We start from the raw sequence: 22,955 nt of genomic DNA on the forward strand, positions 1-22,955 counted from the left end.
TCTTAAATAGTTACTTTTTAAGATAATACATCAATACAGTAATATAAAAATCTATTTGATTTCATTTTAAGAAATTAACCCCTTAAATAAGTAATTTGTAACTGTAATGGATTTAAATGTCACTTTACCCAACACTAATTGTAGATAGAGTATACATGCTAAGGCATTTGTTAGGTTCTTGTTATGGAAAAACAGTTCATATGTGGTATTTACAAAGCACATATACTGTAAATAATTTATTCCTTATCATCAATAATGCCAATTGTTTTTACATTTCCTATTTATGATGGGTTATTCATAAACTACCTTGTAATTTTTGCCTAAAATGAAGCATTATTGTAGCTCCAAAGCCAATTTAAAAAGGTAAATGGGATGCTGAAATATGGTACCCAGAGAAGTATACTTTCTTCTCTCAGCGGTCTCTAAACTGTTTGATCTTCATGTCCTGAAGTTTCCTGGATGCTGCACATCTATAGCACTCATACCAAACACTACACTCCTTTTCATTACATCTTAAAACTGTGATCTTAAGATAGGCAACTCTTACTCTTTCTCAGACAGCTACTAACACCCAAGGCATACACACAAGAAACAATTACACACATTTGTCATGTGCTCATTCTCTTTGGATGTGTGACCTTCAAACCAACTGTATTTCTCCCCTTGGGACAACTCCTGTCTCCAGTAACATACAGTAGTATTTAGTATGTAATCAGGTCTTTTTTAATGTTAATTAAACATGTTTAGTGTTAATTGTAGAATTAAATGTCCCACAATATAATGTTGCAACAAGGTAAATAAAAATATCTGGGCCATACATTTTTTTTTTCAACTTCATAGGTTTTACCTTTGTTTCATAATGTGGATATAAAGCCGGTTAGGATGTAACTTCTGAGTCTCTCTGTTTAAAAACAAAGATTTAAAGTCTAGTTTCTGGTTCTGGTTTTGTATACTGTATATTCATTAATTAAATGAACTCACAACTTCTAATTAATTTCTGTTCATATGAAGTCAAAATTTGTTCTTCTTATGACTCAGAGCATACAGCCAAGCAGGACAAATATTACAGATGTTATCAAAATCTTTATTGATAATTATGATTGTTTCTGGTTCTGTGTTAAATTTGAAGAATGTTATTTCATTTGTGGATAAACAGTTTTTGAAAAGATTTATGAATCTTACCTTTCAGGCAAGAGTGGACTGTTAAAATGTAGTCGATTAATGCAAGAAGAGTTCAGAGTATTTTCTTTTAAGAGTGGTTAGCACCTTTTCTCTACTCGATAGGATCAATAGCACTCACCTAAACGTGTTAACCTAATAAAAGCATGCTGTTTTGTTTCAATTGAGAGATCTTTTGAGCACCACTTCTCAATGATGGGTATCATTTGAAAGCACTTTACATCCTATCAATAATACCTTTCACGATACTCTATGCAATATTGTTCATTGTCCAGATAAATATTTAATGTATTTTCTTTCCTTTGAAAATAAATAGAAACATTTCAGTTGCTTACAGTGCATTAAACCAACTGTGCAGGTCTTGATCTCTTCTCATATTCAGTTTTAATGAAAAGTTAAAAGAACTTGGTACATGGAGATGGTTTGCAAAGTGGTCTCCAGAGATGTCAAGACGGGAATGAGGACAAGCAGCAAGTGAAGAATGGTAATATCTTAATAGTTATGATGTAATTTCACTCTGTGAGGACAAGTTTATGGAGAAATCTGATGCCTTTAAATACAATTCTAACCAAAAACCAAATGCTGATGCTTGATGGTCAGGCTTTGGTCTTTGCTTTGGTCAGGCTTAAATGCACAAACATGTGCAGCAATTATGTGTGGAGAATAATCTATTAAGGAATATGTATGTAGTTCGTAAATCTATAGAATTTATCAGGACTAGGTAGTGAATCATTTAGAGGTGGTCTACTTTAAGTGCAGTGGGATATCCTTGTTCTGTATGCATTACATTTGGGTAGCTGAGCTCTGAGCCAAATATTGTGGGGAGATTAGATGTACTGTAGGTAGTATTTACAAATGTTACAGTTGTTTTGCTAGATCATATGCTGAATCACATGCACATACAATAAACAGATTTGCTTACAGTATATAGTTTTAAAAAGATAGATGTGTAACCCTTTTTATTTAGTTAAATGTGTGATAGAGATAAAAACAGTTTGGTTATTTGGATTCATTGTACTGGGGAAAACAAAAATCATTGATTGGGTGGAATCCATGCAATTGTTTTATTGTTTTGTTGCCAGGTTATTCCAGTGTAATGCAGTGAAAACTCATAACAAATCTGCTCATGATTAAGAATAACAAACAGAACCTGAAAGTGAAAACGTCCTTTTTTCTTTTACCTGATGAAAATGATGATTCATTTTCTTCCACTTCTTCCCACTGAATACTTATTAATCAATACCAATTCTTTTCAGCTCTTCAGTTTCAAGTGTTAGTCACCTCTGTCAGGGGTACTCTAAGCCTCGCTTTAAAAAACATTCAAATGATTACTGTAGTCCTAATATTTATCATTATCATTCATTTATATAGTTATCATTGTCATAGACTTTTATATTACTTCCATTTAATATATTAAGCACTGTAAAACACAACAACTCTTCAATTTACCAGAATATTTATTAGATCTCTAGGACTTAGAAGTATTGTATGAAAGCCTTGTGACACTCACTGTCACATTGAAAACCACTTACATCTCCTAATTGAAATTATTAACATCAATCTAACCTTCTAAAATTTGAACAGCTACAATTACACTTACAACAGAACATTAATAATTGCATTATTGTGAATGTAATTTAAGTGTTTTTTCAACACCTATTTAAATTTAGTATTAATGTGGTTTAGAATGGCTTAATAAGTTAAAAACAATAATTAATAAGGTTAATGAACCTACAGTAAATGTTGAAATCCATGTTAAATAGTTTTTTAACTATTTAAATATGACTATTTAAATAGTTAAATAGCATGTTTATTGGTTTCTTTGTTTTGTTGCTGTTTTTTGTTTGTTTATGTCTGGATACCAGTCTCCAATCAATGAAATTTGTTCGAAAGAGGTCTGGGGAAGATAGTTTTGAAGTTACTTTTCATGCATGACTTATATGAATTACAGTCTGCAGTACAGTAAGGGAGGCTATCAATTATTTCACTCGCCCTGAAGAAATAATAAGCAACTAATAAGCGTGTCCCTCATAATGATTTGTAGTGCCCATCTCTAAAAAATGATTAAAAACCAAGATCTTGCTTAGTCACCTGTTTAAAGCTTTCCTTTTATCAGCTTTGAGCTTTATTGATGAAAAATGTAAATGTATGGAGCGTGTGCATGATGTAAATTGCAATAATTACAGGCTCACAACTTTAGAAAGCCATTCCAGTATTTAGCATCATTGATTTTCTCACTCCTTAAAATGAGGCCTGTAAATACAGAGAGCTAAAAAAAATCGGCTGCCATCATGAATGAATAATACCTAGCACTGATTACATCTAACATCAATAATAATTGTCGTCTGGTGTAGAATACAGAGCTGTGTAACAGGAGGAAGAACGATTTGTTTTAATTACTGCTTTATAATGATTAAACCAAATTGTTATGCAGTATGACTAGATGGATTGCAAGAATGATGGCACTAAACTTGGCATCCTTCCTAGGAAGTTGAAAGGAGTGTACAGAGTGGCATGCTGGGCATCAATTTTAATCACTACTATTATAAATATAGGGATACAGCTTCAAAGGACAGTTACAAGGGCTATGCTTGGAGGCTACATCTTCTCTTGATTAATTATTTACTATCATAATTGCACTAGCATGGAGATGGTTTTTTTTCTCTGCCAGGTAAGGCATGTAGAGGTTAAAGCTTTAGGTGGTCTAATTTGCAGTATGCACAAATCCTGGAAGAACTAAAAGGATGATGTTGGCTTTGTCCTCAAAGTGTTAAATACTGTAAGGATCAGTTAGATACGTTTTTGCCACCAGTCCATTGTTGCCTATAGTAAGCAAAAGAAAATCATATTTTCCATTGATATTTGATGAGCAGTTTGCGATGACATCAGAACTAGACCCAGAGGCATTCAGACATGAAGTAATTATTGGGGGTAAACAGCTTGTCACATTCACACGGAATTTGATTTTGCTGGAGGAAAATATTAAATACATGAAGAAAATCTTACAGTAGATGGAAACATTGCAGAAAATACTGTGATAAGCAAGCTCTGCAATCCTTTTCAGAATGTTAGCTGCAAACATACTGTATGTGCACCAGATGTATTTTTTTCTCCACATCCTCTGATTTCTGCAGGGGCTAAAAGAAAAAAAGACAAGTGGAAGTATATATAGGGATAAAAATATGTGTATGACATCACACAGATGTTTTTCAAGATATTGAAATCTTAGAAATAGAAATTTTTAACACTATAACAATGATTTTACCATATTTGTAATGTGATTGTATATTGTTTGTAGTGAATACATTCACTGTTTCACTATGCTGAATGAAGAGAATACCATAATATTCTGTGATTAATGTTTCCAAGGAATGTGTGTTATAGTTTACCAGAGTATTTTCTTGGCCTAGTGTAGTAAAGCAGAATGAGTATATTTTAAAATTGCAAGGAGCTACAGAAGAAGAATGGTAAAACCCCAGTAAAAATTCAAAATTACACTTTTCAATTGACCAGGGTATTTTATTCTTTGCAAACTTTTCATGCAACTGCATGATTCCAGCATTGTCCTGTATATTTCAGATAACTGAAATGTTTCATAATGATCCTGATTATCACAACAGGAAATTGTTGTAGCATCTCACTTGCAAAGAACACAAACCATTTTTGAAGCTGCTCTGAAAGTCTGTGAAACAGTTCCCATAAAAGTAGCATAATGTTTGATTTTAGCCTCTGACATTACAGAAATAAGAACTGTTAGAATTGCATACTATAATCAGCCTTAAAAGTAAAGTTAACCTTTTGTCCTGCTTCTGTGTAGATAGCAGAGCATTTAAAAATAACTTAGTAACAAAATTGTCTTCATGAATATTTTACCACTTACATCTTTCTTCCTCAGCGCTAATGCTGAAGATTTTCATCATAAGCTCAACTGCTTCTAATTTGAAAAGTATGTTTTAAGCACTAATATGTACTGTACATATATTTTCTCTGTATTGTTACTTCTATTTACTTGTGTTTCTTTTTGTGTGGTTTCTAGGTGGAAGTTAAATGGCACCTCCATTGACCCCAAATTGGATTCCCGCTATAGTTTCTTTGGAGGAAACCTGCGAATTACTCACCTGAATAAAGTTAAAGATGCGGGAACATACCAGTGCACAGCATCCAATGCATTTGGAACTATAATCAGCAGAGAAGCCACTCTGCAATTTGCATGTAAGTTTTTTTTTTCCTTTCCACAAAGCACATAATTCCTGTAGATAATTACAGTATGTGCAACACCTCTCACAATAATTCCTTGATAATACTAAGGACTACACAGCTATGTTTTGTGTAGATATTTTGAGCATCTTATTTTAATGCAACCTAAAAGTATATTACTAAAAAACTATACAACATGATGCGTTTTATTTCTAATTTCTGAAGACATTGTCCATGAATTAAAATGTAATCAAATGTCTGGACAGTCAGAAAGATTGAGCAGCAAGCATTCTGACTAGCTTAGTAAAGTATTCTTGCAAGAAATGTGGGATGTACAGTACAGTATATACTTTTATTTATGAGTAAACTTTATGCTTTTGAGTGCTTTTGCTAGTCTATTGTTGCATTTCTTCCTGAACAGGGCTATTGGTAAAAACACATTTTTGCATTTTTTCTTTAAATCTGAGATTTTATAATTGGAAAAACCATTTCTACTTGTCTGATAGCCATAGCATCGACAGCAGTAGTGTTTTATGTATTCAAATAAAATGCCCATTTATGGATAAGCAAATCAAGAAAATTCCCAAAATTAGGATTTGTATTCCAAATCCACCTGAAAGTTAAATTTGTATCTTTATTTAAAGCAACAGACATTTGCTTGATTTTGAACAAAGAGAAAAATACCAATTACAAAGGAAATATGTAAGCACCCAAATATGCAGCTCAAAGTAATTGCAAATCACTGTACTGTGATAGTGTAACCTTGTTACAGTATGTGCAGATTTCAGCACTAGAACAAATAATGGTAGTTATAGTAGTCATATATTGACATTAGGTTGCCATCTAATTTTGATGAGGGTGCTAATGTTAGGTTTGTTTTGTAAAGGATCCATCTCATGGATTCTTTTTCTAAAAGCAATACTTTGGGCAAGCAATCCTGCAGTTTATACTGTAAATAGGTGGCGATAGTATTAAATACATTAGTCAGAATTAGGGGAGATAAATCAAATCAAATAAGTCAAAATATTAGATTCTAACATATAAGAAAAGGGAATTATATACACATAGATATGTGTGGAGCTGTATGTATGAGTGCCCCATGTTTATGTGTATGTACTGTATGTGTACATACAGTAATAAGAAATACATGGTTAATTTCATGCCAAAAATAAGAAATAAAGACTATTTTGATCATGGTGCTTTTGTTGAGTTTTGTGTTTGGCTTGTTGAATAAGGTATCAAATGATAGCACTAGCAAAGTATTTGTGTTAAGGCCTTCTGTCTGTCAAAATGTGTTCGTATACACATCTTTCACATTGCTCTCAGTACAACACCTTGGATTGACACCTTCATGTTCTGCAATTTATTTGCTAAGGTATTCACTGAAGATGATAGAGGCAGGTGGTGTGATTTTCAGGGCCTTAATATCTGCAGTATATCTGACATTTTATAGGTTTCATTTAGCCTTTTTATGAGATTAATACTTGTGTGACTCTGAGCAGACGATGAGCTTGGTGCTCTTCCTTTGGCTGTGGTGCCTTATAAATTGCAATATTGACAGTTTATGACAAATGACTCCTTAAAGTTAAACTCTAATATCAGCTCTTGCTGTGGTGATAGGCTATCACATTTCTCATTAGCAGCCTGTTTTCTATCAGCCTCAGGAACACTGACCCTTGGTAGCAACTATCAGTTTTTTTGCTTTGGTGTCACTGGACATGTGACTGGTTTCAGCTTCCCAGAAGGATACTATGTACTCCAGAATTTTGAGCTGCAAAAACCAAGACTAATTACTAATTTAAAAAAAAATCCTCAAAACAAACATCATTTGCTAGCATCTCTTAGGAGCTCCTTTGACAACCACCTTATGAACTCTTCCATAGTTTTGTGTACAAAACAATGTCCCTTTTGGTCATGTTCGTTTAAAGAAACATTTCTCATGTACAGTATAACAAAATGAAAAGGATACTATAAAATTGTCATGAGTGTAAACACAACATTAATAATCATTTACCCACATTTGATCACAGGTAATATAAACTTACACAAAAATGACAGAATTAAATACGATAGGATAAGTCCTGCCTTGCACATGTTGTTTGGTGAGATGGGCTCTGGCTCCCCTGCAACCCTGAATTAGATAAAGCAGTTAGAAAATAGGTGGATGGTTGATGGAGTAAGGTATAACATATCATGTGCATTTTAGTTAAGGCCAATGTAACCTTTACCCCCAAGATTAGCATTCATCTAATTTCTGCAGATGTGGTAGTATCATCCATCTTTAAACTCTGATATGTTCCTGGTGGCCATATTCGAAACTCATGTACTCATGCAATACTTTTATGACAGGGAATACCTGAGTACAAGTTAATTTGTACACACAGTTAAACATAATGGGAACAGGAGAGATTAGTGAAATAGAAAATTTCAAGAATAAAGAAACATACAGGCCACCCTGTCACACATGGGGAAAATCTAATCATTCCAAAATCCCATACAGTATATCAGATTGATTGATCTAATCATTTGCTGTGGTGCCCAATCTTACCAGCTTTCAGTTTTCATCTACAAAGTGCACACCATGGCATCCATTGTTTTATTACCAGTACCAGGGGTATTTCTTAATTAGCTTAGCAAAGTGATTACATGACAAATTTGCTTGGGTTCATAAGAATCATTAAACGTCAATTGATATACAAGCTATCATGTAATTATAATCTGTTAAGGAAATGCCACTTATAAAATTGTTTAAGCATTGCTTTAAAATGGCAAGTACAAGTACAAACCATTTTGTTTTATAGTTTTTTTATAGTTGTTTTATATTGTTGCTTAACAACAAGCTCTTATATTAACATTTAGCCATTTTTGAGATGTGATCTTCAGAAACTAAAGATACATGGTTAAAGGTCAAACTGCTGCTCCTTTTAAAATTTGGTTCTTGCTTGTAATGAAGCTGTATATTTTCATGCTGTTGGGCGTCAGCACTTTTCAGGCATCGAGACAAATATGAAGATGTTTCAGGTATGGTACAAAACTTGGTTCACAGTTTTGTATCATAGCATCCATTTTCTGACCACTTCATCCATCCAATTTAGTGTCATGGGGACACAATCAAAGGGCGCAAGGCACTCACACCGGAGCCAAATTCCCAAGAAGCCAGTTAACCTACCAGTACTGTGTCTCTTTGAACTGTGGGAGGAAACTGGAAATTCCAGAGACATTCCCATGCAAATATGGGAAGAACTGAACAAAATCAATGCAGATAGCACCCCAGGGCCCCAGAACTAAGAGGCAGCAATACTAACCACTACAAAACCATGTCACCTTGATGGTGGTACTGTATTTTGTTTTTAATGAGAAAGTGGAATGCATGGGCAATGGTCAGTGCTGTTTGTAAGGCCTCTCTTTAGTTTTGCTAATATAATACATGGGGATATTATACTGGAGAGCTGCTCAGTTATAAGGTCTATTTTTCGGTAGGTATAAATGGCCGTGTAAAGAATCAAGTGTATTACAGTATGTGTAAGCATCACTCTTACACTCATTTTATTTTTGTCTATCCTTTGTTACAGCTCTACTTATTAGTAATTCATTGGCAAAGCAGCTTTCCTGCAGCTGAGATTTTCTTCTGAATCAGTTTGTTGACTTTGTCTGTCACTGCCTTTTTTGTGTGGAGTATTGCTTATTTTCCCGCTTAATGTATTAGGGCTCATGGAACCAAGCTGAGAAAAACAGTGCTTCCTGTGGCCAAAGTTTTTTCTTTTGTGTTTTTTGGCTGAAAGGCCTTTATTTGGCTGCAAAACAAAATTCAGTATTATACATTTATAGATGTATATATCTCTATTATGACAGAGTACTTTACAAAGCCAGTGTAAAATACTGGTATCATTTTACCATTTAATGAAAAGCCTGTAAAAGACTTTTCGAAGGAAAGAAGTATTAAAATCATTTCAGAATCCTGCACACAAAAAATGTGTACATTTTGTTGTTCTTCTCATGAACTAATAACCACTGGGAATTTGCTGTCAAAACTATGGAACTGACTGGTGGGAATAAAATAAACTGTGGTTTTGCATGGAATGTGTATTACACAGGCTACCGGAATGCATCGTTTATTTGCATTTATTTCCCTGTGAAATGTTTGTTCCCATACGTGCTGCCAAGTGAAATATATATCATGTCCCATCATGTTCCTTTGCAGTTTTTTGGGGGGGAAAATATTTTTTCTTAGCAAAATCAATAACACTTTCTCACTATCTTGCTTTTTCACAGGCAATGTATCTTATTAGATATTGATCTATACCCAGCTTTTCCATGCAATGCATATTAAGGCTGAACTATCGGTAATAAAATGCTTTTAACGGTTATTCTATGGGGTTCTGACCTAGCAATCCCAAAATAATTAACTTTAATCATAAAAAATGAAATTGCTCCCACTGTCCAGCAGTGAGGTATATTATTTTATTCCCCTAGCTGTAATAAATGTGATAATTTCCTGGCTATTGAAAACCTAGAACTTAGTCATTAGTTGCTAAGGAACTAAGCGGAATTGCTGCAAGCAGTATATTGTTGTGAACTATTTTTTCCATTATGAGCATTCAGAAGACCTCTATTCAACAATTAAAACCTGAATATGAAAGATTTTAACATTAATAGTGAATAAATTATACAAAATACAATAATTTACATTGTTAGTGAAATAATTTACATCTTCAAGCACTGTTTTAAAATGAGTCTCAAGCTTTTGTTACTTATATATTTTAAACAGAGAATGAATCTGGCTTTTAATTTAGACCATTACAAGTAATGCTGAACAGTAACAATGTCTCAACAATCCACTAAAGTTAAAGTTAACTAGGATTTCTTGATGGTGCTAATATTAGCTTTTCAGGAATAAAAGAAAGCCTGAAGGGTTATTGACGTATTTATTGTAGTACATACTACTACTCCTTTAAATAATAGCAACAATGTGTCCATTTCCATATCAAGATTAATGTGTGACACTTCTTAGCTTTATCATGTTCTGGACCTTATTTTTTAACATCTTGTGCCAGAGAAGGCGCTCATAAGTTTCTCATTATGACCTCCACCTAACGCTTGAGTGCCATCATTCCAAGGACATTGTATATAAGAAGTGTGTAAACCATTTCTGGTGTCAAAAAAAAACTACCATTACATAATTTTATTACTACTGTTATCTTTTTTTCACCCCAAGAGTAGATAATCTACTTTTTTTTAATGAGCATGGTAAGAGAGAGGGCTGTTTTGGAATAGTACAGTATGTTAAGTGCAGTGCACAGAATTCTGAGGCTGACATCATTCAAGGAGACAGCAGACACTCCCTTGAGCAAGTTAAATGCTCTCTCTGGCATCAGACTTTTTTTTATTTCTTAGTCATTAAATAATTAGCTTCAGAATGCAACAGAACAAATGGAAGAGGATATAAACAGGAGCAGGAATAAGGAAAAGGGGTGGCAAGTTTTAATATTTAAAATTAGATGAAATTATAGCTTTTAAAGTTGACATTTAATGAGGATACAATCAAATTTATAATGGTTACAGGCTAATTTACCAATGTTACCAAATATTTCTGTAGTTACTGTAAGTCAAAGACAGCTTGGTTTTATCTGAAACAGAGAAAGCAAGTATTTGTCCGGTACATTGGGTTCTCCCTGCTTTACTGCCTTTTTTAATTTTTAAATGTTTTTATACATTTATTTCAAAACCTCTTTGTCCTTGGAACTTCTGTTCCAATGTTGTATAGAAGTGCAATGTTTCATAGTTGTGCTTCAATATACTGTACTGTAAGTACAGAGTAAGCTAAAAATATAACCACAAAGTTTTCATATTTGCAAAGAACTTTGGAGGATTTTCATGTGAAGCCTAGCAGTCAAGGTTATTAGTATACTGTATATGGCACTTCTCCAAATCCATTCTTAATGGTTTTCTTATGGTGAACTTAATGTTTTTGATGAATGATGCGCTTTTGAATGGAGAGTCATTTCCGTCTGCCTTGGCATCAACGGTTGAAGGTTAGACGAATGGAGGTCACACGCTTCTTTAGGAGTATATCATTACAGTTACTCAGGCTATGGCAAAGTCATGATAATTACTGCTTACAAACATGTCCAGTCTCTGAATGACCATGGAAAGATCTCTAGACTGTGTGCAAGGTGCTTTCCTGGAAGAAAATTATCTCAGCTTATGGTATAACTTTTTAGTTATTTTTCAGTTGTTTGTTGACTTCCACCTTACTGTCAAATTGAGGACAGATTAATAGAAGACTTAAAGAAGGTTAATCTATATTATCTTTTCTTTCTTAATGTCATCGGTGTGCCTGCATATTATGCAGTTCCGGATATAACTATTGGCATCCTGCAGTTTAGTCAAACTCACAAGAACGTATTTGCTAAGAAGACTTGTTTTGTTCTTTATATTACGAAATACTATATATACAAAAACAGTTTAGTTAAGCTTAGTGAAAAATATTCATATGAAATGATGCAGTGTTTTGTTTCAAACACAAATCTACTTTGTGTATTCACTAGTTTTCCCACCTTCGTTTTTAAAAATTCTGAATTAATAAAATTTTGGAGGCTTGTACTGTTCTTTCTAGTTATGTTTAAATCACACAGGTCTAAAATATGCCTCTAAAATAAGCAGTTATGTTTAAGAAATAAATTAAGCGAATAGACTTTGTAGGATTTTTTTTTTCATTTTATTGCTGTCCATATTTAGTTGTTTTTTCAAAGCACACCCTGCGGTTTTTTAAGCATTCATTAGAAAAGACTATTTCATCAAAAGAGAATAAATGTGAATGTATTATAAGTGTGAAATACATTGGAGTGATGCTATTCAGCTTGGCTAATTTATTTAAATAGAGCCCTGCACTGACCTACTTGAATGTATTTCAAAATGACAATTTGTACGTTTTGTGATTGCACCTACAATAAAAAATGTAGCCTAATTGCATTTCAGTGGTGGATAGGTTCTCCTCAAAATTCACTTTGAATTGCAGAAGGTTTAGAAATGTGTGTATATGAAATATTTTTCTACATACAGCATGCAGCACTGTTTCTTCTTTTTAACTGCAAAACACAAAATATTCTTCCCAGCTGTTCTATGGACAGATGGAGGTCCTTAATCTCTTGGGCCATTTAAACCACAAAGTTTTCCTAAAATAGGACAGAAGGTATTTCCCTAAAGACAACAGTAGGAATCTCTATGTATTTTTATGTAAATACAGCTTGTGTTTCCTTATCCAGCTGTTGTAAATGTTTAAAGCCACATGTTTAAATATCTGTAGTTAATGAAGTGGAAATAACTGATAACTTTATTAGTTAAGCTCTGCTGAGATATTATTTCTACTTATACATTGCTTTTTATGAGTATTTGTTTTATAAATGCATCAAATAAGGATCTTTTTAACATCACTTCTTTCCACTTCCATTGCAAACATACTTTCTACTGAAAAATGAGTATCTACTTTTATCTTATGTACAGTACTTAACTTTATCTAGTTTTATCTGTATGAATACATGTGAAAAATCTACTTTTTCACCTTTAATCATAACTATATTGTTTTTTAGCTGAAATATAAGAGAGTTGTTTGAAATTGTATGTCTGATTAATTATTTTGATTGTTTAGCACTTTACATGAAATTTGTCTGAAATCCACAGAGGTCACCTTGCACTGCACCATCAACCTACAGTATTTATACATTCAGGTGCTCCTTGCAAATTTGTTGTTGTCTTGCTACAAACAGGAATGAAATTACCTTTTAAAATGTGTTTTAAAACATTTAAACACAATTGATTTTCTAATGAACCCAGACCTGGGTGCAAAAGGCACTCATGAACTCCTGATCCCAGATAGGTGTCAAAGCAGGAATGTCAAAAGACCAGTCTTATTGCATCAATAATTTTGCATGCCTTTCATAGTCCTGAATAGTGATGTCAACATAACAATTCTTTTTTTTTTTTTACTATGAACCCAATTACTCTTTCATACTGTTAATGCCTTTCTGACAAGGAACAGTCTTACTAATCCTAGTCATAGCACCAAAATACGTGTTTTGAGCAGACCTGAATAAAAATCACACAACTGCAAAACGCTTCCATTCTACACAGTCATGACAAGTGCCTAACCTGCTATTTGCAAAGAGGAATTCTTTGCTGTGGGGGGACTTGAAGGATATTGACAGTCACAGATGCCACCATCACAGTTTCATCTTCAATGTGAGATGTTTTACACTTCCATGATAGAGTAGGTGTAGTACATCTTCACATATTTCTGAATGCATAATAATAGTTATCCACTTTACTTACTCCCTTTGTTAGATGTGCACAAGTCATTAAAAAAATAAGATGTGTTTTGTTAAGGTTTTCTTTCACTGTTACAGAGACTATACAAAGTTCTAGAAAAATAATGATTTGTGCATTTTGAAGGTTTTTTTGAACAGACATTGGAAGAAAGCTTGTTGAATTGTGTCAAATATTACAATTATGACTACATTGACATGCCTTTACCTTTCTTATAAAAAGTATATTCACATCCATTTTTGTCTACAACTGTCCTTCATATGCATGTGTTGGGGTGTTCTAGTGGTACCAGGCTTACAGATGTGACTGAAATGCAGTTTTTGATTACTTTAAAATCACAGAAAAGGAAAACCATATAAAACTCTTTTTTAAATTGTTGGCAAAAATGGTCAAACAAAACACTGTGGTTTTAGACCAAAAAGAAAACAAATCCTACAGTAGCTCTTGGTCTATATTTATGGATGGCTATAAAGATACGACAAGTGGTGTACAGAATTGCAGCTTTTAGACCCCATGTCAGAGCAGTGAACAGTAAGGGCAGATGGAGACGTTAAAGGGGAAGGAGAGCTGATGTCAAAGATATCCTGACTGTGACGAAGACTGCATTGTCTTCAGGCAGCGGCTCACATGTTATTCTTTGTGCTGACCATTGACAATGAAGGACAGGGAATTCATACAGTACATGGCATAGCATACAAGAATTACATGTGACTTCTCTTGGTTTTTAATTTTTTGGGGGGGGTGGGTGTGTAGTTAAACCAGAATTACTGTCACATTGTGATGTCTAGTGAGAGGATTTAAGACCACACCACTTTCTCTTTAGCTTCAGGCTTTTCATCTTTATAGAAGGGAATAAAGCCCAACTTAAAACAGAAGTACATTTACTGCTGAGATTATTTAGGTGACTTGTTTTTGTTTAACTCAATGCATAAATATGGCGTTGCAGAATACATTATGTTCCCAACACTATATAACATTGAATAAATAAGGGTAATTGAAATAGTAGGTTATAGAAAATATCAATTAGTTAATTAAAAAAGAAAAGTGTTGGTAAAGCATGCTTGATATTGCTCAGTGCATTTTGCCAGTCCTTACAGCAGCACGATCAAAAAACAATTATTCAGCACAAGCAGTTTACCAGCACCGTTCCCATTCTCAGCAGCAGTGACAGTAAGACTGAAGATTGTCAGTTAAAATGTTGTCAGAATGTCAGTTTTCATTTAAAAAATAAGTCACCAGAGAAGCACTATTTATGTGTTTATTGTATACTGTAGTACAGTATATGCGGAGGCACATAAAGTTCTTAAGAGCGGCAAAGGGATTTTTAAATAATCTTGACCCTTTTACTGAATAACCAGAGAACTGATATTCTACAATATTGTACAGTGTTTTTGTCTTGAGCTGTTGAGCTCTTGAGTATTTTGATCTGGTCTCTTTCCTTATTCATGGCACTCTGATTCTACATTATAAAGTTGAAGTCTGAAAGTGCCTATTTTACTGTATCTCAAAAATAACTTTTCTTATGGAACGGACATGCTGTTATAATACATTGCTATTCTTGTGGCGCTGCATTTCATTATTTTCAACTGCTAGAAAGTATCTCTTGCTTTTTGATATTTTTTTTTTCCTGTGGTTGTGGTGCGGCCCTAAAAGAAAGAGAAATACATTTTCTACAGTCACTGAAAACTGTATAATAAAATATTGATTATTTTAGATAATGAAAGAATACTCAGAAAAGAACTGTAACATTTGAAGGGTGAATATAAATTCCAAAGTTAATTAGCAGTTATATTTTAACAAAGGGGCGGTATATTAGAAGAGATGGGTGGGTTAATATTCTTGCAGCAACATACTGGCCAAGATGAAGACTTTAATTTTGCACTAGGGAAGTCAGCAGACAGTGCATTGCAATTGTATAATTGGAAGCTAATAGAAGTAATATCTTCATTTTTCAAGGTTTTTTTGTAAGAAAAGGTCTTATAGCAGACATGCGTGTGTTGACCTCATTTCTCTATGTGGGTGGTGGTTGGGAATATAATAGTACCAACATGTCAAACATTCTTGAAAAGACTGAAATCATGACTGTCAAAAGGGAACATCAGATGTCTGTCTTGACAGGGTGTACATTATTGTTCAAATAAGTACCTCTTATGAGTACTGGTGATGCTGCCACTGTCTTTTGATGAAAAAGAAATGCACTGCCTTTCCAAAATACTAGAGAGTACCATTTTCCATAGGAGTGATCCATCCTATCCAAAGAAGTGTGAATGACCTAATGTGTTGGACACCATGTCCCATGTCAAAGACTTTGGCAGACTGTGCATTTTTCTCTGTATTCTGTGCTATGGAAATTAGGCTTATGTCTGTGATTTGACAAAGTGGCATGACTGTTGGGGCACATGGCTCTGGTGCATCCCTGAGGGTAACAACAGAACTGGCCAGATGACCTCCAGCATGGTTAATGAATAAAAAACACAAACAGGAGGCACAATTCTGGCTACACAAAGGTGCTAAAACATTGCCTAATCATATGCAGAGCTTTGTCAGTTACAGTTGGCTTAGTTATCTGATGGGCCTCTTTAAACATCTTGTGGAATCTTGTCCCAATGTTTTGAAATTATGCAGCTGCAATAACCATTGAAAACGGACCAGTTGTTAGAGGTATTCTCTGGTTGATTTGGTAAGGTAGCATACTGTTTAACCAATACAGACAATAATTAATTGTCCTAATCAGGCCATGGAAGTAAGATAACAATTGAATGGCACTCTAAAATAATCAACATGACAAAAGTGTCTCTTCTTGCATTTGTTGTTAAAAAATAAAATATGTATTTGAACCAATTCTCATTCACTTTTTCATGGTGAGAATATCATTTAAATGCATCAGTAGTAACAGTGATTAAAATCTGTGGGAGGATCTAATTAATTATTGTGTCTCTAAGTTACTGTCTTGATGTTATGAAGAGCTGCAGTGACATTAAAGGTCTCATTTTGTTTAGATGATGGTTTGGTCACTATATGAACCAGGGTCATTCCGAGTAATTTCGTTTTTAAGATAATGATTATTAATAGGGACTATATCATGTCTTGTAGTCTGTTCATTGATTTATATTTTTGTACAGTGCTTTATTTTGACAGCTTTTCTCATTTGTCAGATTTACATACTAATACAGTTTCCTCACTTATGATTGAATTCCAGTTGTCCTTTGAAATTTCATTTAATTCAATTGTTCAGAAAAATGTAATGAATTAAATCAATTTGCAAGACGCTTTAACTCAAACTCTAGAATGGCACTTAGCACAGATGAACTTTTGAGGAGAGAGATTAATGTAAAAGGGTATTTATGTTAAAAGGCTATGACTGTGCTTTAAAATTACAGTATAGGGTAGGTGGTATAAAGGTATTTAAGTTTATTACATTTATGGCATCTTCACAATTTAATTTGGGTCTTAAGTATTTTTTTCCAAGCCACAGTTGACTTAAAAATGTCTAATAGCTGGTAGACAACATTTTTGATGTTGTGTGAATCAGACACAAAAAACAAAACTGACACTTTTACTTCTGACTTAGTTTTTTATGACCAAGTTCAGTTTTTCAAGGTCTTCTGCTGCATGACTGGTTGTTCTTAGTACTGGGGTCATAAACCTGTTGGCAAAGCTGTATTTCACAGGGAAGCAGACAAAAAAAACTGTTTATGTTTCCACAGGTTTTTTTTTTCTCCCAAGTAGCCTTTACCTTTGGTAAGAAAAATGAAAAGACACATAATGGTCTTCTATGGAGCATGTCAGTACCAGTTTTACTAGCATTAAAAATGAATGTGGTATTAAGCTCTTATGTTTGGCTAGCAATTTTAGTACATTTTCATTCATAGAAAGGTGTTGCTGTTCCTCCATTTTCAATAAAACCCCATGTACAGTATTGTACAACTCGACATTCATTGACCCATTGTATAGTACTGAAATGTAGTAAACAAAGAACATTTAAATAATGAGTTGCCTTTAGATGCCTCCTGTTGTGAATTCAAGTGAAGAGCTTTTCGGCTGTTTTTATCTGTAGGCTACAGATTTTCCAAATATTCGTATTTCCTCCTTTTTAATGTAATGCTTGGCTACTCTCTTCTTTAACAATGCATGCGCTGTGGGGAAGTCACTTGGAGTTTCACGCTACAGTGGAAGTCAAAATATCTGGTCCATCATATCAAATAATGAACGTTGTTATCCAGTGTGCATGTGCAAGTGCATGTTCTTATCTCTGCTTTCCTTACAGCTGTTTTAATTCAGAAAATTCTTGTTGTTGGGTCAGGGGACATTAATGAAGGATGAGAAGGCCAAAAATCACAACTTGCAATATTATATACAGAGAATCAAAAGAAGCTTATCACTCTTTTTATGCATTTGCATATTCAGAAAAAAATGTAAAGATTTCCTATATGGATTTAACGTTGAAATATTTTTGGTGTCTTTCTGATTAATTGATCATTCATGGGGGCAGAAGAGTGGTGTAGTGGTTAACATTGCTGCCTCACAGCACTTGGTCCTCGGGTTTAGTTCAGGGCCTGAGGTGCTTTCTGCGTGCAGTTTGTATGTACTGTGATGGACTGGTGTCCCGTCTATTGTACTGTATATCCTGCCTTGAACCTGTAGCTTGCTGGGATAGGCTCTGGCTCCCCAGTGTAAAGCACACAGATGTACAGCATGTATTTAGAGTCAAAAACACTGCTAGCCTGGGAGTTTCATAGAAGACACCATGTTGATCAACGCTTTTGATGAAAATCAAATGTAAATCAGTATAATTAATTTACCAATGTCCTGTATGATAGACAAAATTTCAGTGCAATTGAAAAATATATTACTTTGGTGAGTAAATTTGTAAATTTGTTGCAGTTACTGTATGCGTTCATTTTTTGTAAGCTCACTATATGCTGTTTATAAAAAATTCAAGTAAAAAATTGCCATGTACACACATTTTTCGACTTATTAAATTTCCTGCGAAATATTTCCCTATATGGGATTAGTTTTCCTTTATAATGTTTGATGTGAATAGAAATGTGACCTTCCATCCTGTGTGTGATGCACCCTTAAGGCTGTTTCTGCAAAGTGATAATAGCACAAATACCTTTAAACTTCTTTCTGGGAGCTCTTCAACAAGGAAAGAAACAGCAATGGAAATTAACTTTGAAGAGTCTCCTTTTGGATGATAAGGTCATGAACCTTTATAGCACTTGCACAAAAGAAAATCCTGTTTTGAAATTATGTGAACCTTTCAAAAACCAGTGACGCTTGCCATCCTTGAAAAATGAATGTTTCCGTCTCCGTCAAGTTTTCAACAGCTTACTTTTCATTCAAGAAAGTTTGTGTCCTTTTTCAGAACTGTAAAGGCACATACAGTATTTGCTCTCTTGTCTGTTGAACCTAGGAAGGTCCCATGAATTATCAGTTTAAATGCTAAATAAATATTTTAGCAGCAAATCATTGTTGTGAAAAAGTAACATTTTCCCATATATTTCAGGAGCTCTGTAAATACTGCATCCTGTATTTTTTTCATTGCTAACATCATGATCTTGTTTAAATAAAGTCCATATAACTCAGTTTCAAGAGTTTTTAAGATAGATAAGATTTTATTGTCCCCTGAGGGACATTTAAATAAAATGCAAACCAAAAAAAAGAAAAACACATATATAACACCTAACAACATGTAACATTTTGTTCCCTAATGTGCCATTTTTATTATGGGAGAGTGGTGAACTCCTATTGAGTAATTTGGCTTGATTAGTAATAATTGGCACCTGCTATTTTGCTGTTTATACAGAAGTGAAAGAAAGGGAAGATCCTGAAGTGTTAAAACCTGAATGTGATGGACATCTACTGGACTAGACTTTTTTTACTGTAAGAAAAGCAACTGATAGTTGTCAGGGGCATGTTGGCAATGTGAAGAAAAATTAAAAACATCTGTAGCAGCACAGTGAGAAGTAAAATGGTGGTGTTTCAGGAATCCAGATCACTTGTTCTTTAATGGGTGTTTACTCTTAGTTTCTTTTTATAACTTTCAAATAAACAATTAAGTCCGCATTCATTGCTCTAGTTTCTTTGTAAGGGATTTGGAAAGATAATTAGTTCAACCACTGTCATGGTACAAATCTATCCTGAGTATATTTTGTGGGGCTCAAGTGTAGTCTATTTATATCTCTTTTTGAGGGTAGTTCTCTCCAAAATGTATGGTTTCTTTGTTAATGCTACTGAAAAATATAGGTTGTATGTCCTTGTCCTTTTTGTTAAATACACCCTGTGTCTCAGTCTTTACTTCTCATCCATACAGCTTTCATCTCTCATCTAGTGCAGTGATCCAAAATGGTTCTAAAATACTTTTTTTTTAATTAATTCAGCACCTTAGATGTCCAGTGCTTTTGTCCACTTTGTTCTTCAGGCGTAGAATTTCCTGAACATGTGCTTTTATCTGTCACAAAAATGATATTCTTGATTCAGATGAAAGTGGCGATGTAGTGCCACTCAGCACTTTGTTTCCATTCGATTGGTGTTCTACTGGACCCTCTATCATCCAGTACTTTATATTCACCTACTTGCTGGAGAGCTCACTTGTTCAGGAAAAATTTGCAATCCATTGATACTCTTTCAGCTGTGTGATTTTCGTGGCTCCTTTCAATAAGGCCACTCCACAGAACAAGTGGCATCAATAAACTGTAAGACAAATCATACTGTTGCATGTAGGGGTTTTAAATGCATTGGCAAGAGAAGTAGTCTAAGTGCTTTAGGTAGCCTTTCTTTTGTTTTTTTTTCATGTTTATTTTGATTTCATGTTTATTTTTTTTCCATAATGAGGACTGAATTCAGTGGGTTTCTAACATTGTAATATAGATATTTTGCTTTGTCCTATAAGAGCTACCGTTGTTCAGGCATATTGTACTGTATGTTGCTGACATCAATGTGAACTAGTCATATAGAGTCCAAAACATATTGGATATTAAAAAATTATCCACTATGTAAAACATCAATAAATTATTTTAATCCATCTTTTGCATTCATTGAGAGTTATCACCACATAGAGAAAATATCCTTTTTATATAACAACATTCACACTTAGGCATCTCCGATAAGTTGTAGAAATGAAAATACAAATCACGTTGCTTTGCATGAAAGTCAAACTGAAAAGATATGTTTTCAGTTTTAATTTTAATAATCTAATGTTTTATCACTTCAAATATGGATTGGAACAGTGTTCCAGAAATGGGGAGAATAACACATGAAAGGATTAGGTATGTGTTGAAAAAAACATCTCTATTCATGTCCTTCATATAAATTAAATTAATAGATTAAAGGTGATATAGATATGGATATAGCAGTGTAAGCTGCTAATTTAGGGGTAGTTCAGGTGGGTAGTTGCGTCAGCATGCTTAGGCTGCAAAGGCTGGGTGCCACACCCAAAGAAGGCTCCACAGCCGAAACGATGTGTTTTCTTTCTTCTCTTTTCAGCTTGGAATAAACCTAATACTTGTTCCTAATTTAGAGGTATATCACTAACCCTATAGAAAAACAATTATTAAAATGCAGTTATTAGAAAAACAATAATTAACCTAAGAATTCTTCAGATTCTGTCTGTCCTTTATCTTGCTTAGTTGTATTTCTTCTTTAGGGAGGTTTTTGCTAAAATAATATAGTACAAGGGTCTTAAAAATCTAATGATAGCAGTAATAAAAAGCTCAAATGTTTCAGTGATTTTTGTCTCTTATTTTACACTTGAAATGAAATTTTATTATTGAGGTGGATACACATTACTGAGTTTGAATTGCTGGATCATATATTAATCGCTGGAAAATGCAAGGAATCAGTTTTCTTAATAAGGCTAAAGACTCTAAAAGCACTATCAGCAAGTGAGGTGCAGGGTTAAAAGGAGATTTATGTTTTAAAAAATAATTAAAGCCAGCCCCTTAATAGACTTGTCCCATTGCCAATATGACATTTATTAGCTGACCTTATAGTGCTCCTTCATAAATCAGTGAGCCTAGTAATTTTCCATTTAAATCTGTTCTTGAAGCAGAACTAATCAGCAATCTTGTTTCAAATAGGAGTGTCTGCAGAGCTGCAGATTCAACATTGATTTCCTCTAAAGTGAAAGTTTTCATTGCTTTATCACTGGTGGAGGTGACATAACAATATGTAGAATATTGCAGAGCAAGAGTAATTAATTAGCCCGGGATTTAGCTTCACACTAATTAGTACAAGATGTAAGTTTAAAATGTTGTGCAGTCTTTTTTTTTGCAAAGTGGTACACAGTTAGCACTTTTGTTTGCTATAAGTGCATATGAAATTTCTGTGTGGCAGGGCTGTAGTCTCCGAAAGGACTTTGAAAATATTTTTTTTTTACCCAGTGAGGATTAAAGCACAATCTTGGAAAAAATCACATGGGTAGGTTGTTCGCGGTCAGAGCATACACTTGGCTGTTGCTCTTTCTGACCTTGGAAGGCACACCGTTGTGTTTATGAGCCTTTTTTGCCACATTTTCTGTATTGGCTGAGAATTGGAGTGAGTCACAGAAATCTTATATATGAAACATTTCTAGAAAAAAGAACAATATATAGTGTTTCATGCTTTCATCTGTTCCTTTTCTTTAACATATCCCTTCTCTAAGTTTTTTTGCTCTGGTAAACCCCAATTTGGGTGGTGGAGGGGCTCTTCCTTTAAACCACCACTTATCTATTTGGGAGTCAGGGTCATGTAAGGCAAGTGCTTCAGGGATGACCTCTCTCTCTGCATCTGCCCATTCCTCTCCTCATACCTCCGACTCCTTGCTCTATCAGTGCAGGTTTAGTGCAAAATCGCACCTTTTCATTCAAGTAGTGCTTCCTGTCAATAAAAGGTCCAGAGCATGACCACTTCTTTATTTCCAGTGGCTCCTTTCTCTGTCAGAACTGAGGCAGAGTATATTTGTCCCATCTTTACTAAATGCATTTGAAATGCATTTGTTCACCTCCCATGTGATACAGCTTTGAATAGCCATCCAATCCATGAATCACCTGTATTTTTTATTATATTTCTTGGCAACAATAACAAGGGGAATATGTGAGGCTGTTGGTTCCCGTTATTGTTTTCCATCAATTGTCAAACATAAATTAGTTTAAGTAAAATTGTATTTTTTTATCTCTAAACCATTTTTTTCCCAGATTTGCGTGGGAAGTAATGAATAAAATCCATAAAGGATTTTTATAAGTATGGATGTACAGAAGGGATCCATTAAAACTGTT

At 34.1% G+C, this 22,955-nt stretch overlaps 1 protein-coding gene across 1 annotated transcript in view; it reads left to right on the top strand.

The window, feature by feature from the left end:
- cntn4 (contactin 4) overlaps positions 1-22,955 on the top strand; it is a 132,223-nt gene that overhangs the window by 6,204 nt on the left and 103,064 nt on the right. Inside the window, exon 3 of the mRNA XM_088916437.1 lies at positions 5,216-5,391. Coding sequence (XP_088772563.1) covers positions 5,216-5,391 — 176 coding nt within the window. The remainder of the gene's footprint in view (positions 1-5,215; positions 5,392-22,955) is intronic.

This window comes from Atractosteus spatula, chromosome 5, assembly GCF_055471065.1.
Source record: "Atractosteus spatula isolate fAtrSpa1 chromosome 5, fAtrSpa1.hap1, whole genome shotgun sequence".
NCBI lineage: Eukaryota > Metazoa > Chordata > Actinopteri > Semionotiformes > Lepisosteidae > Atractosteus > Atractosteus spatula.